The sequence below is a fragment of the Alosa sapidissima genome, chromosome 20 (assembly GCF_018492685.1).
Source record: "Alosa sapidissima isolate fAloSap1 chromosome 20, fAloSap1.pri, whole genome shotgun sequence".
NCBI classification, from domain to species: domain Eukaryota; kingdom Metazoa; phylum Chordata; class Actinopteri; order Clupeiformes; family Clupeidae; genus Alosa; species Alosa sapidissima.
The window spans coordinates 3,259,402-3,273,406 of record NC_055976.1 but is presented as its reverse complement, the minus strand read 5'-3'; the positions used below and the strand labels follow the sequence as shown (position 1 = coordinate 3,273,406).

Below are 14,005 nucleotides of genomic sequence, written 5' to 3'. Positions count from 1 at the left end.
TCTGGCAAAGGTCACCTGATCAATGGCATTGTCAAGAATGGCCTTCTTGGCCATTTCTTGGTTGTGTATTGATATTATGCAAGAGAGAAAGAGAAGCTCAGTTAAATGTTAGACTTGTCTTGTCTGTTTTGTCACTAGGAACCATATTTAGACATTATGTATAACATGCAATGCTTTTGTGAATAATCTTTGGTGTACACAGTGTAGTGGCATTGTTTTATTGCAAACAAAAAAACTAAAATAATGAATGGACTATTGCACAGTATGCGTCTAATACTTTGGAAAGAGGGAAGGGGAGGGAGAGCAAAAGGGAAGAGAGATGTCAGAGTGAAACATGCTGAGCCTGTGAGTGGAATGCACATCACTGGGCCACAACCAACCCGGATTCCAGGATTGAACCAATAGAGGTTTCAAGATGCTTGTCAGCCAGACTCTTTAATGGGAATAACATACAAACTCTGATGAAGACTGTCCCTGCATCTGTGCTTCTCAATCAAATGAATCTATTGCATCCAAGTGCTGAGAACAGGCTCATGCAGCCATTTTCTGCCTGTTCTTTATGCCTCAGCACAGCCCTAACTGTCTCACTGACCTTGACTCCACGTCTTATAATCAGTCTACTTTCACATAAGGGAAAGTTTCATTTTTGATGAAAGAAGCTGTTGGCATGAATCAATCATGGCTGCCCAGCACAACCATGAGCATACAACCCTCCCTCTAAAGAAGTTCTGTTCTCAGTAATTACGCTTAAAAATCCAGACTGGAACAGCGCCCAATTAGTGCAGCTTTGTATGAAGCATTTATCTTTGACCTCTACATCTGGATCAGTGGAACAGCCCACATAAGGGCGAATACTCATAAAAACTGACAGTCAACCAGATAGGCGTATCTGAATTTATCTTGGCCCAGGTGACATTTAAGAACTCAAAGGAGAGGGAGGGATGGACTTAAAACACAATGAAGATGTCGCACACAATGTGCCTGTGAGGAAACACTTGACGCCGAACAGCTGCACTTGAGAAACAATACCATCTTTGTGTGGCCCTGTGCAATTGAGAGCGCTGTGGAAAGTTTTTAGTGCAACATGTATGTCCGAAAGGGAAGAAGGTGTTCCGAGAGAGTGTGAGGAGATGCGTTAATGTTGCCATAGAGCTCGCCCAAAACAGGTGTGTGCTAATATGCATTCACTAGAGATGTAAGCATTGCACAGAGGACTCTTGAGGACAGAGAATGGTGTCAGGTTTCAAGGGCGACGTGTGGTGACCCTCCCTTCTATTCTTGGCCTGTGCTTTCCAAGATTCCCTCTTTCCAAAAGTTCTCATTTGCAAATGTATAAATGTTGTCAAAACATATGCTGCGAACATCAAAGCATATAATAAATGAGATGTCCTTTTTTTCATGTCAGAACCACTTCTTGTCAGGTGCAGTGATGTTATATGCTGAAATTTTAAGTCAGCTTCATCCATCATAATCAAACAATTTTGCAATTATTTACACCAAATCTGATTATTCTGATAATCTGATAATTGCCCGTGCAAGCTTTACTTATTGCTTATTACAAATGATGTTAAATGCCATCGAGTGACATCATGGACATGGAAGTGATGTGGGACATTTGGCCTCTGGAATGAATTGGTACCCATGCATCACAGAGACTGAATCACTCCCAGTTGATTCAGATGAGACTGGCAATGGTCAGTGATGACAGCAGCAGATTCTGCTGGAATAATAGCATGAGTCACTTGCTGTCCCCAATGGTCTTTCAGAGACGGCCGCCACCACACATTGAGCAGCAGACCACTGAGCTCAGAGTGAAAGGCTTTGAGTAGGAGGGAGCTTTTCACACCGACATACAACGAGTCGGCTCTCTGACTCACTGCCCTGTGAAAACACTCACAGGGAGGAAAATGGACTGACTAATCACCCGACACCAAGTCTGCTTTACAAGTCATTGGGGGTCCTGAGGCACAATAATAAACAGATCACTTCTCAAGATGGGGCCTGTGTCAGAGAGAGAGTCAGCCCGTTATTTGCAGACTAGACAAGAAGGATTTTGTTACTAAGCCCTTGCATCTTTGGGCCAAACTCTCGGCTTTGGCTCTCCGTAACTGTGGCTTCTACCACTCCTGGAAACAGATTACAAACTGTTTCGATGGCTCATCCAAAATATTGTAGCTAAAGCAAGGACATATGTAGACTATCCATCCTGTGCTTTTTCTGAGATGCAATGGCGTCCTTTGACATTGAGAAATAAGAGGGAAAACTCATGTTTGGATGATCAAGCTATCATCAGGCAGATGGACATCTTAAGCAGAGCCCACACAATTTTGTGTCGTCGCTTGGTGTCTGTTTGAAGGCGCTCTTGTGGTGGAATCTCTGTCATGACACTCCGGGTCACTCCCGAAGAAAAACCCCACAGCCCAATGATCTCACCAGTGAGAAAAATCCCCCTGCACTCTGCGAGCAGCGCTGGCTGCATTCCTGCGCACTGAGAAGCGCTCCCACACTCTTCTGGTTCACAGTGGGAGAGAGAGAGAAGCAGGGAGAGAAAGAAAGACAGAACCAACGAAAGAAAGAAAGAAAGAAAGAAAGAAAGAATAAAAAAGGACATGAAAAGAGAAGAATGTGAGGAAAGAGGTGAATGGGACGGTTCCTGAGGTCCTGATGAATGAGACAGGGAGGCATGAGTAAGCCTGGCCAGAGGAGAAAGGGAAAGAGTCACAGGAGACAAAGAGTAACACAGAGGGAAGGAAGGAGGGCTGAGGAGAGGTGGGGGCTGGGTGAAGGGGCAACATCCGTTTATAGTTTTTGGGTGATGACACTGTCATGATGGAAATGTCAGCATGGCCATTAGAAGATTTACTCCCTGAAGAGAGATGCACTCTCCCCTGCAGAGACACGGAAGACTGACCATCATCAGTTAGCTGTGGCTGATGGAGGGAGAGACTAGCCCGTATGTAGAATATGGACAGATGCTTAGAAAGCTCTGGCCCAACGGTCCTATTTTCCCTCCATGTGCCTGTCTCTCTGTCTGCCATTTGTGACTGGCACCGTGCCCCAAGGCATGCAACAGGCACCTTTCATTCTAGCTGTTCCACTGACACAGGCAATGTGGCAACAGTACCATTAATATGAAAATAAAAAGCAAATTGTTGACTGTAATTGTTGTTGTAATCCAGCTGGACTACTTTTATTACTACTGTGTCTCATCATGCTTCAATCTGCTATTTCTCCTCAGACTTCAATCTTTTTGATCTATGAAAGTACTCATCAGCACTCATTTACTTCACACTTGCATCCCTGTTTTCTCCGAAAGAAAATTGCCCACACATTGAAGCAATCTCCTGATAGTGTTTTTATCTCTCTGGCTGGGTCTTGTCATAATAGCGCTATTCTGCTAACCATACATGCAGCCTTTAGGCTGATTCACGCAGACCACATTACACACACACGGCGGATATGGGAGCGGGGGGGTGGAGTCCCTGCAGCTTGAGTGGCCAAAAAAACAAATGAGTCAAATGCAAGTCATCATATGTCTTGTAGCCGACACTCTGCTGTGTGTGTCCAAATGGAACCACAAGCGCAGAATCGTTTCAGCATGTTTGCATTTGTGCACGTTCACTGCACTGCATATGGGGGTGAAGCGTGTGTGTTTGTGCACTCGTTTGTGTGTTCTCTGCATCCCGCCTCTCTCTCACAATCTTGCCTCTCACCCCCTGAGGTACACTTGAAATACGATCCTGTTTTGAGCCCCTGAAAGTCTAAATAAACTCGTGAGAATTTAATAACGTGATCAAGATACATAACAAGTGTCTGTCCAGGGGTATGAGGTCACCGAGGAGGAATGTGCTGGCACAGCCGTGCCAGTGAATGGGGGAGTGGGGCCGTGCTTCTATTTATTCTCCAACAGCGGCATCCAGTTGACATCTACTGAGCGGGTAGAAATAAAACACTCAGACAGAAATGAAGGACGAGATGGGTGAGAAGGTGGACAGAGAGGAGTGCAGAGCACAATGCCTGGGCGCGTCTCTCTGATGCAAGACAGACAGGGGAATGCGGGGGATTTTCAAAGGATCTGCGTCTTTCAAGTGATGGCGTTGCCCTTTGATCCAACAATAGGCCCCTCTGACTCTGGAACACACTCTCTCTCTCTCTCTCTCTCTCTCTCTCTCTCTCTTACAGACTCTCTCTCTCTCTCTCTCTCTCTCTTCACCTCGCTATCTCTCTAACTTGTAAATACTATCAGCCATTGCCCCATGGCCCCTGTCAGGAGACTTCCCTGTAGTTCCACAATGGCTGTGTCAGCACCTCATCCATCAGCCCACATGTGTCAGCAGTGGAGAGCCAGTTCATTCAGGACAGCAGCAGCTGCTCCACACTCATGCCAAAGCAGCTCCCAAACACCAGCCCTGCACATGAGATGGCAGACACACACAAACACAGGTTGACAGACCACAAAACAAACACAAAGCCCCAAAACGTTTGCCGCTGTTAACAGCCCACAACTATGTGGCAAAGCCGATTAACATGAGACTTCAGGTGTTAGATGTTGTAAACACACAGAGGCACGCAGCTCTATTCACATGAGTAGGATGTTTGCTGTTTACTGCTTTCTCACTATCATGTGCTCCGCCATGATTACATTTCCAACTGTGTCTTTGCTCACTTCCATATCGCCGTGGAAATGGCCCATTGTTTGCACTGGGGGAGGCAGGAAGCACCTTGCACAGCCAAATAATACTTGAGATGCCGTCTCTTACGGGAACAACAGAGAAGAAGTTGCTCAACCAGGGAGGTTCTCTGCTGGGCACTAAGTCACTCAGTGGTCATGTATGGGCCAATTGTAAACAAACACTGGCTTCTTCAAGTAGATGTGTTAAACCTTCCCTCCATGTCCACCTATAGCTGATGTCCATTCTTCTATAAGTAAAAGACAACAGCATGACATACCTTGGGGAAAGTCAATGTGACTCATCAGAAAGTAACATAATGGAGTAGAATGGACCTGGTCACTGGCCAGAGCGCCTTTCTGAATCATAACAGGTGTGATAAGGAACAAAAAGCTTTCCTGCCTCCACAATCCTGTTATCAACGGAAGGAACAATTCCTTCCTTTTTATTTGGGGAATGGCAAGGAAAAATGATAATTTTAAGTCAGATGGTTGTCTGTGTAACAGGTTTGGGTCAAGTACTACTCAATTCTTAATCCACATTGATATGAATAAACAGGGGATGTTTTACCAGTAAATCATAGATTAACTTTTATTTATATATAGACAATTTAATCTTTTATATCAAAGTCACAGTCAATGCCAGTGGCACATTCATATAATAATCTAAATCTTGCCTAGCTCACCTATCATGATTGTCAAACAACTGTAAAACAATTTGCAAGGAGTTTTGCTAGGCACTCATAAGGCTTATATGTTTTAAAAGCCTTTCATTTCACATGGCGTTTCGGCATTACTGCCTTCATCAGAGTGGTTATAAAACATCTGCCATACAACTTTACCGAAACGGCTTGCATGGCTTTTGCAATCTGACTGCTAAATGCTATCATGGAAATAATGGATTGTATTACAGAGAAGTATTAGCCATTTTGACAAGACAAAGAGAAGGGCCAAAACATTTACAGTAAGCACTCTTGCCAGACACACTGTATAATCAACTGAGAGAATGAGTGTGTGACGAGTGCCATCAGTTCAGATTACAGGATGTAAACTCCAGATCAGATGAAATGAGTCAGTGTGTGTAGATTAACTTGATGATCTCAGGTCTGGGTGTCCGTCTATCTGGCAGAGGAGAGATTCTCATCGCTCTCTTTTTGCCAAATATGGTGTGAGTGAGCACTCACACCTTGCCAGGACATGTTCTCTCTTACTGTCCTACAGCCCCTCTGGATCCTTTCTGTGGTGTTGGCAAATACAGATGGCAGATACTCAAAATGATTATTCTTTGGAGGCAATGAATTGCAATAACAACTATTCTTCAGAAGCAGTGAATTGGTACCAATCTGTTAGAAATGTTGTTTCAAGTGCATCTGTCTGGCCACTGCTGTCTTACACTCCACCTGAACCATATGAATGTGCTGCTGTTACCAGCCACTCCCTCCCATACCCTCATTCCGGTGGGTCATAAAGCCCCCTCTGAAAAACCAACAGCCAAACCACATCAAAGGAACCTGAGGCAGCCGAGCTGTAGAATGCTCGGAGGACAGGATCCGGCCTATGGGGGCTCTGGGCTGGTGGTGACATCATGCCATAACTCACCAAGTGAATAACGCACGTTTCAGTCTTTTACTCCTCCCTTCCCCCATCAAACCAAGGCTTGGCACTTCAGCTGGCTTAGCTGACTAAACCCCACTCCTGTGAAGAAAGTTGTAGCCCAGGGGGCATTTGCGGTATCTTGTGGATGCACTGCATGGACAGGATTGATCAAAAGACTGTTTGGCCAAATGTTAGGCATAATCTGGTTTCGTTGCATCTAAAATGGTGACAATGGGTGACTGGTGTGGAAGTGGACAGGTGCGCATGCCACACACAAACACAAACACAAATACAAACACACACACACACACACACACACACACAAAAGTAGCTGAGGATACAGGTGCCACACATGAAAGGGATCACTGGACCGTGGAGGAGGCTGGAAGGGTAAGCAAATATTATTCTTCCCTTGATAAAAGCCTCTCTGGAGTCAAAAGGCTATATTTGGGATGTCATTCCTCACATTTCTCAAAAATAATATGGCCAAAGTGGGAGACTAGATTTAGCTGGCTGCAAGAGGAAGTGACTCGCTGATACAAACGACTGATCTCATTATGAAGCCTACGACTCCAGGGCACAAGAGACTGGCTTGAGAAAATGGGTGGTGGAGGCAAATATATCAAATGGTTTTCTTAAACCTATCCAGTAAGAAAAGCTATCCTTTTGTCTTTCAAAATGATGCATTGTAAACAGTTGGTTTAAAAGATCTTTTATTCACATTTCTTGAGCTTAACAACAATCTCACTGAGCTGATCACAGGCAGAAAACGTATCCACAACCAATACACTGCTGGATCATGTGGTGAGTTAACAGTAACTACAGTAATGGAATTCTTAATTTCATTGTATTACATTGTCATGTCATACAGAAGCACAACAATGTGGATACTTCAGTCCACAGGCCCTAAATATTTTAACAAGTGGTAACTGAGATAACTGTATCATTATGACACAAATATATAGATTGAGGATAATGTACAGTAATCCCCATTATTAGTCCTTTTAATAAACAATTTATCCATTTTAGGGAATATAATTGTTTGCCCATAAATATTGTACAATAAATATTATAACATTAAAACCAGTACAAATACACGGGCAGTGCTTTTTTTGTTGTTGGGAGACATCAGAATAAATATCACTTAACATAAATAAATAAATTAAAAGATAGGCATAAATAAAGTTTTTACAGTACACAAGACAACAATGAAAATGTGCGGGGAGAAAGAAAAGCAGATTGGCGTAAACACTCCATCCAAAGACCAGGTTGGTCCTGGAGGACCCCTTGCCTTGACATCAGGCACATCGGTCTTAACGTTTCCACAGTCCTCACTACATTCAGACTACCTCCATCTCAGACAACATGGCCTCGTGATCACCGCCTTTATATGTGGCATAACCCTCGTAGGCCTAGTCCCAGAAACTGCGGCGGCCCTTTCTGTCCCATCTCGCTGGACTTTGGGGTCTTCCGGACGTGACCCAGTTCATGTCTGTCCAGTGGGTCAGTCGGCGAGAGGAGATCAGTCACTTGTGACGGGAACAGTCACTCTACCTCCTTCTGTCGTGTTCTTCTTATTGGCCTGTTTACTTCTCTTTTTTATTTTGAGGTAGAATTTCCACATCTCCACCCTAAAATTAAACAATCACAAAAGAAATGATTAGTCACACTAATTCCAGTCCAGTCAACTGAAAAAAAAGACAAGGTATTGTCCATGTCGGATGTGTTGTTTGGCAGCTCACCAGTCCATGTCCTCGGTCAGTGGTGTGGCGCTGCCCCGAGCTTCACCTTCTCCTCGTTCTCCACATCATAGGCACCTCGCTTGTGAAACCTGAGGTTAGATTCACAAACAAACTTCAGACCTCCAGTTCTATCCAGTATCAAGTACGCACTCTCATTATTTTCCCGCTCTTTTAGTGTGACTGTCCACCCCTCCACCCCAGTCCCCCACTAGAAGCATGTGGACTGACCTCAATGCCAAAAGGAGGCCGATGATGATGAGACAGAGTGAGGACAGCACGACTGCCACCACTGCCAGCGCCGTCGTCCTGTTATATCCTTTGTCTGTTCCACTACTGGGCAAAATCCAAATGACGTCGTGACATCGCTCTCCGGAGTAACCGTCGTGGCATCTATAGAAGAGACATGTGGTTAGTGATTCTGCATGCTGTTCCTTATAGACATAAAGGCTCTCTTCAGACAACATTCAAATCAATGGAGATGAAGAGGATCAACAGAGATGATAATGCATTTATGAGGATGCATGGAGTTTTTAAAGAATATGTTTTTGTATTATGTATTTCAGAAACTTCCAGAGCCTATGTTGTAAAACAGGGACTAACTACATTCAAGGCCCATGAAATAAATCTGTATGAACAACAATAAATTACATATGTAGAAACAGATGATGGATGTGCAAGTGGACAATACTTACATGCATGAAGGTTTACGGATGTTTGAGAGGTATTGGCAGGTGCCATGGATGCAGAAATCTTTATATTTCTTCAGACATGGATTCCTCTTTTTCCCCTTTCCCTTCTTCCTCCCTTTTCCTCTCCTCCTTTTCCCTGCTGCCTTTTCTTCAGTCAGAACTTTGCTAGGATCCTTAGGTTTGCTGGAAAGGGCAACTAAAAGCAAACAAGGAATAATTAATTCATCTTCTTTGACACATATATAACAGCAGTAAGATGACAACAATCATTAATGTTATTACTGAAAAACTACAGATTGAGTTTCCTCTCAGTCCTGGGTTAGGCTACTACATACCTCTGGGCATGTAGTCCCCTGATACTTCATAGTCGTCCTCGTCATCATAGTAGTACTCTTCATCTTCATCTTCATCTTCGTCATAATCCACCTCATGCTGCAGATTCTCTTCTGCAACCCTTTTCTCACTCACTGGTTCCAACAGGTTAAACACCGCAGTCTGCGGAGGCTTTTCACTTTCATGCTTGTCGATTGAGGCACCACTGACCAACTTGGAAAGCACTAAGAAAGGAGAGGAATAAAGATCATTGAAATGAATGGATGAACACTTGTAACTTGTATACCATGAATGAGTTGAAAGAAGTATAAACACGAATTGGGAGTTATTTCCTTGATGAGAACAAGTCACACACACACATACACAGAGATGTATGTATATATAACATATTCAACATACAAACACACTGTTATATCACACTGCATTTCCTTTATCTCTAGAGAGTTCTGCAATAGCCACACAAAAATGTCATGCATAGACACTTAGGTAATGTTCGAATATGAGGGTTAAAAATAAATATATCCAATTACATAAAACATGATTTAAAATAGATTGATGACCTAGTTCTAACCCTGTAGTCAAGATGCTCTGAAAAAACATGTTAATGTAAAAAATGAATACTATTCTATATCCTAAATTCCATTTTAGATTGGCTGTAGGCTACGTTAGATGGCAATGGAGAGACATGGTCAAAGTGTAGCCTAGCCTATACATGGTTCAGACAAGACGCACACACACACACACACACTCGCACACACACACACAGACGCGACTTTAAAAAGTTGACATCATTGCAGTTGCATGTCACAGTTTCTGAGATTGTAACACTAGAGATTAAATTCTAGACATTAGGTTTGGGCTACTAGACTATCAGACGTAGCCTATGATAGGCTATTAGGCTACTTTTGTTGTAGAGAGCAACAGTGAACTAAAGTAAGGCAACATTCTGAAGCTTACCCAGAGCGTGGACCACCAGAAGTGCCACTGTAGAAATCCTCATGTCTACGGCAAAAAACAAGCGAATGATCTTCGAGTGTGGGAAACAAATAACTTCGACAACTTGTTTTTTCCTTAGATCACGGAGCTGAATCCACAGAAACCTTGTGAACTGAATCCTTTAGTTTCTTATCGTTTTATTCAACTTGAAAGATGACGGGACATCAATACTGCGTGACCAACACCCTCGCTGAGACTGCCGAAAGAGCCAGAGAGGTAGAGCATCAAGCATTTATATACCGGTTGCAAGACCACGCCTATTACAACAGTAGCTCGAGCGCCTCGATAAAACATTAACACCACCGCGCTATGCTGAATTAGAAATTGAACAGTGCCGAGCTTGTTATTGCTTTCTTGGACTAAGCATAGGCTAGTATTTATCTAATTCAACTAGGCCTAATGTAGGCCTACAAGTGAATACATGGCCTATAGCCTATATGTTTAACATTGATTCAGTAAATCAAACAAACTGAAATTTTAATTGTGAAAAAGGACAATAGTTTGCATCTTAGTCTGATTCAAATGTTTATCTTTTAGTATATTACTCTTATTCTTAGGCGACCATATTGGCAGGTCCAGTGTCAGTTGTGCGACAGATAAACGCTTATGTCGCCATCGAGTGGTAGAGATGGAACAAAAATAATGTTTTACAGCTAGGCTAAAGATCACAAAGTAGCCTAGACTAAAGTGTAAATACTACTGCTACTAATAGGCCTAGCCTACTACTACTACGACTACTAGCATACTGATAATAATAATGCTAGGGCTACTATTAATAAAATTCTAAAATTAATTAAAATATCTGAAACAAAAATCTGAATTGCCAAAGATGAAAAAAATGTAAATAAATAAATCAGACATGATTTCATTATGTGAATTGTTATGGGGATTTAGCCAGTCTACGTTTGCTTCCTTTTAGGCGCTTTTGCCACACAGTAGGATTAGGCCTGCTTTTTTGCATTCCCTTTGCATACTTTTGTGTTCCCTCGCAATTCATTTGAATTTGCGAGTAGTCTAAATATAAAACTCCTAAAAATAGTAGTTTAAAGAAGTACAAAAACATCCACTTTAAAAATGAAAGACAAAGAAAATCCTCACCATAACCTTTAGAGGGCTCTGTAAGAAACCACTGTTAATGTATTTTGACCCCTTTTTTAAATGGATGGGTCTTTTAAATATTGAGGTATCTAAATTTTGTGTCTGTGGGTCTACTGTTTGTTTCTGCTTGCTTTTTAGTCTGGGCCTACTAATAATAACAATAACACAGCAGCAACAACAACAACAATAATAGCCTAATAATAATACCTGTAAACATTCTATTAATAGCCCAGCTGGGCTTTTATTTGCTTGAATTGCCAAACTGATCCTGCTTATATTTGGAACAGGTGTCTATATGGGCCAGGCCTTTATTTCCTTTCACACAAAACTTTTGCACCGCAAAGATGAGAACCTACTATCAAATTAATTATGGTGTAAATAACTTTAATATGGCCTTTCTTTATTGTACTGGTAAATCTGAATGAATTTGACCATAGCCTGTACTTTGGTGCTAATGTTTCTGTAAAATTGAACTGAACATTGTGGATAATCTAACCAATCTATCGATGCAGCATGTCCATATTGACAGCGATTGAAACATTTAGGAATTCTGGCACAGGAGAACTATGCAGTTTTTTTTTAGCTTAATTTACCTTAACTTAACAGCTTCGGAGTCATTGGAATGGTTGACTTTTCCTAGGTTGAATGGTGACCTTCTAGTTCTCGCTTCAAAAAGTGTCTGTGAGCAGAAAACCCAGCCTTGCAACTTTGGTCCAGCAGGTCATCGGCCAGAGTCAGAAAGTCTTGTGGTCTCGCGATGTAACAAATTGCTTTACGGCACTACACACATACACGTCAGGCACCGGCTAGAAGAAGGTAGGAGTTTCTCAGACATTTGTCATGGCAGAGCCAGCGAAAAGAAGCAGAAAGTGAGAACAGGGAAAGAGGATGGCTGACTGACCGAGCAAGGACTGTCGTAAAATATACATACATATATACATACAAATATACTCTGAAGTTGTAGGGGGAGCCCTGCAGAGAAAGCTGCGAGCAAAAAGGGAGAAAATAGTGAAGAAATTGCCAGGCATAGGCTAGTTTCCCTTTAAGCAGTGCAGTCTACTATCATAGCTCTAGTGGGTAATCTGGTGCACTTGTAGCCTACTTGTAATTATGTAATAACTCGTCAAAATGTCATTTTCATGTTGTTATGTAATAACTTCCACATTTTGTAATAATCTGCTTTAACGCAATACTTAATACTTTATACTTAATACTTGACCAATGGCTGTAACCCTATTACTTCAACCTATTCTTGCACTGATAGTTGTTTACTTTGTCTACATTATTCTCTTATATGTCCATATTTATTTTATGCTAGTCTCTAGACTTTATTCTTGCACTGTTGGACTTATTTATTTGCACCATCACCATGACACTCACTCTCATAGAGCACCTTACAAGGATACAAGGATACAAGGAAGTTTATTGTCACATGCATATAGTTACTGGAAGTAAGAAATGCAGTGAAATTTTGTCTGGTGTCAGCCTATTTGTGCATTACCATGCATACAGAATCACTGCAAGCGCCTCATGCTTGATCATCACACTATGTGGATATTTGATTTTATTTAGTTTTATTTAGTATTTTAGTATCTTAGTATTTTTTTTATCTTCTACTGTCTTTATTGTACAGTGGTGTTTTTCTATATTTATATACTTACATTACTTTTTCTGCTGTAAGTGCATGTTGTGTGTGATGTCTGTATGCTACTGAGACCTTGAATTTCCCCTTGGGGATCATTGCATTTGTTATTACAAAATGCGGGTGTTGCAAAGAAAAATGGTCATATTATGGTGCAATAAAGTATTAAATATTAAGTATTAGGTATGGCCACAATCCAGGCTGTGGGAGGGAGGGAGGGGTTATGCATATGTGCTAATATAGCATATAAACAGTCTAGCAGTAAAACAGTAGGCCAGTGGACAGTCAGTACACAAACATGGAGGAGGTGGAGAGGCAGACAGACTGCAGAGAAGTCTATCTCTCCTCTTCCCTTAGTGAAGCATTGAACAGTTCAATGGCCCTAGGGACAAATTACTTCCTCAGTCTGTCAGTTGCGTATGACAGTGAGCGAAGTCTCCAGCTGATCAAGCTCTTCTGCTTTGTAATAGTGCTGTGGAGTGGATGACATTCATTGTCCAAGATGTTGATCAGTTTGTTCAGGGTCCTTTTATCTGATATTGAAGTGATACACTCCAGTTCGGCTCCCACGACAGAGCCAGCTTTCCTTACCAGCCTGTCTAGTCGCCCAGCATCCTTCTTCTTTGTGCTTCCAATAATGTAATAACTTATTACATAGGCCTATATTGCCGTAAAATGTATTACATATTGCGTTCAAGCAGTTTATTAAAAAATGTGGCAGATTATTACAAAACGCGGCAGTTAGCCCATTACATAATGTTGTGAAAATGTATGCATTAGAGTTATTACATAATGCGTTGTTACAGGGCTGTAAGATCTGCTATGCAACCAACTTTCATAAAAACCAGAACAGGCTAATTGAGACCTGCTTTAATTTGTCCAAACCATAGCCACATGGGGCGTAAAAGGGGCGTGCGTCTAATTGGGACTAGGCTTTTAATAGAGTTTTTATGGTAGGCTAATAAGAGTGACTTTGATGAAATGTTACCTGGGCTAATACCTATATGGCCAGATAAAATCCACACCAAATCCAAACTTTGTAGATTGCCAGGTTCTTAACTTGTTTGCTGCATTTATATAATTATAAATTACTCAAATATTCTATATCCTATCTTTTATGCATTGTCCATAGCCTAGTGAAATATCCAGTGCTTCAAATTGATAGAAGGCTATGATGATATTGAGGTTGTTTACTTTTGTATGTGTCACTTGTTGTTTTTATTATTATTATTATTATTAT

General features: G+C 41.7%; 1 protein-coding gene across 1 annotated transcript; it reads right to left on the bottom strand.

Annotated features, from left to right (window-relative positions):
- Positions 1-6,961: 6,961 nt before the first annotated feature.
- Positions 6,962-10,228, bottom strand: hbegfa (heparin-binding EGF-like growth factor a). The gene is made up of 6 exons (XM_042074957.1): positions 9,987-10,228; positions 9,032-9,253; positions 8,700-8,892; positions 8,236-8,397; positions 8,008-8,096; positions 6,962-7,896 (listed from the first exon to the last, which is right to left on the bottom strand). The coding sequence occupies exons 1-5, from the start codon at positions 10,027-10,029 to the stop codon at positions 8,024-8,026; spliced, it is 693 nt and encodes a 230-aa protein (XP_041930891.1). The 5' UTR covers positions 10,030-10,228; the 3' UTR covers positions 6,962-7,896; positions 8,008-8,023.
- Between the last annotated feature and the right edge of the window lie 3,777 nt (positions 10,229-14,005).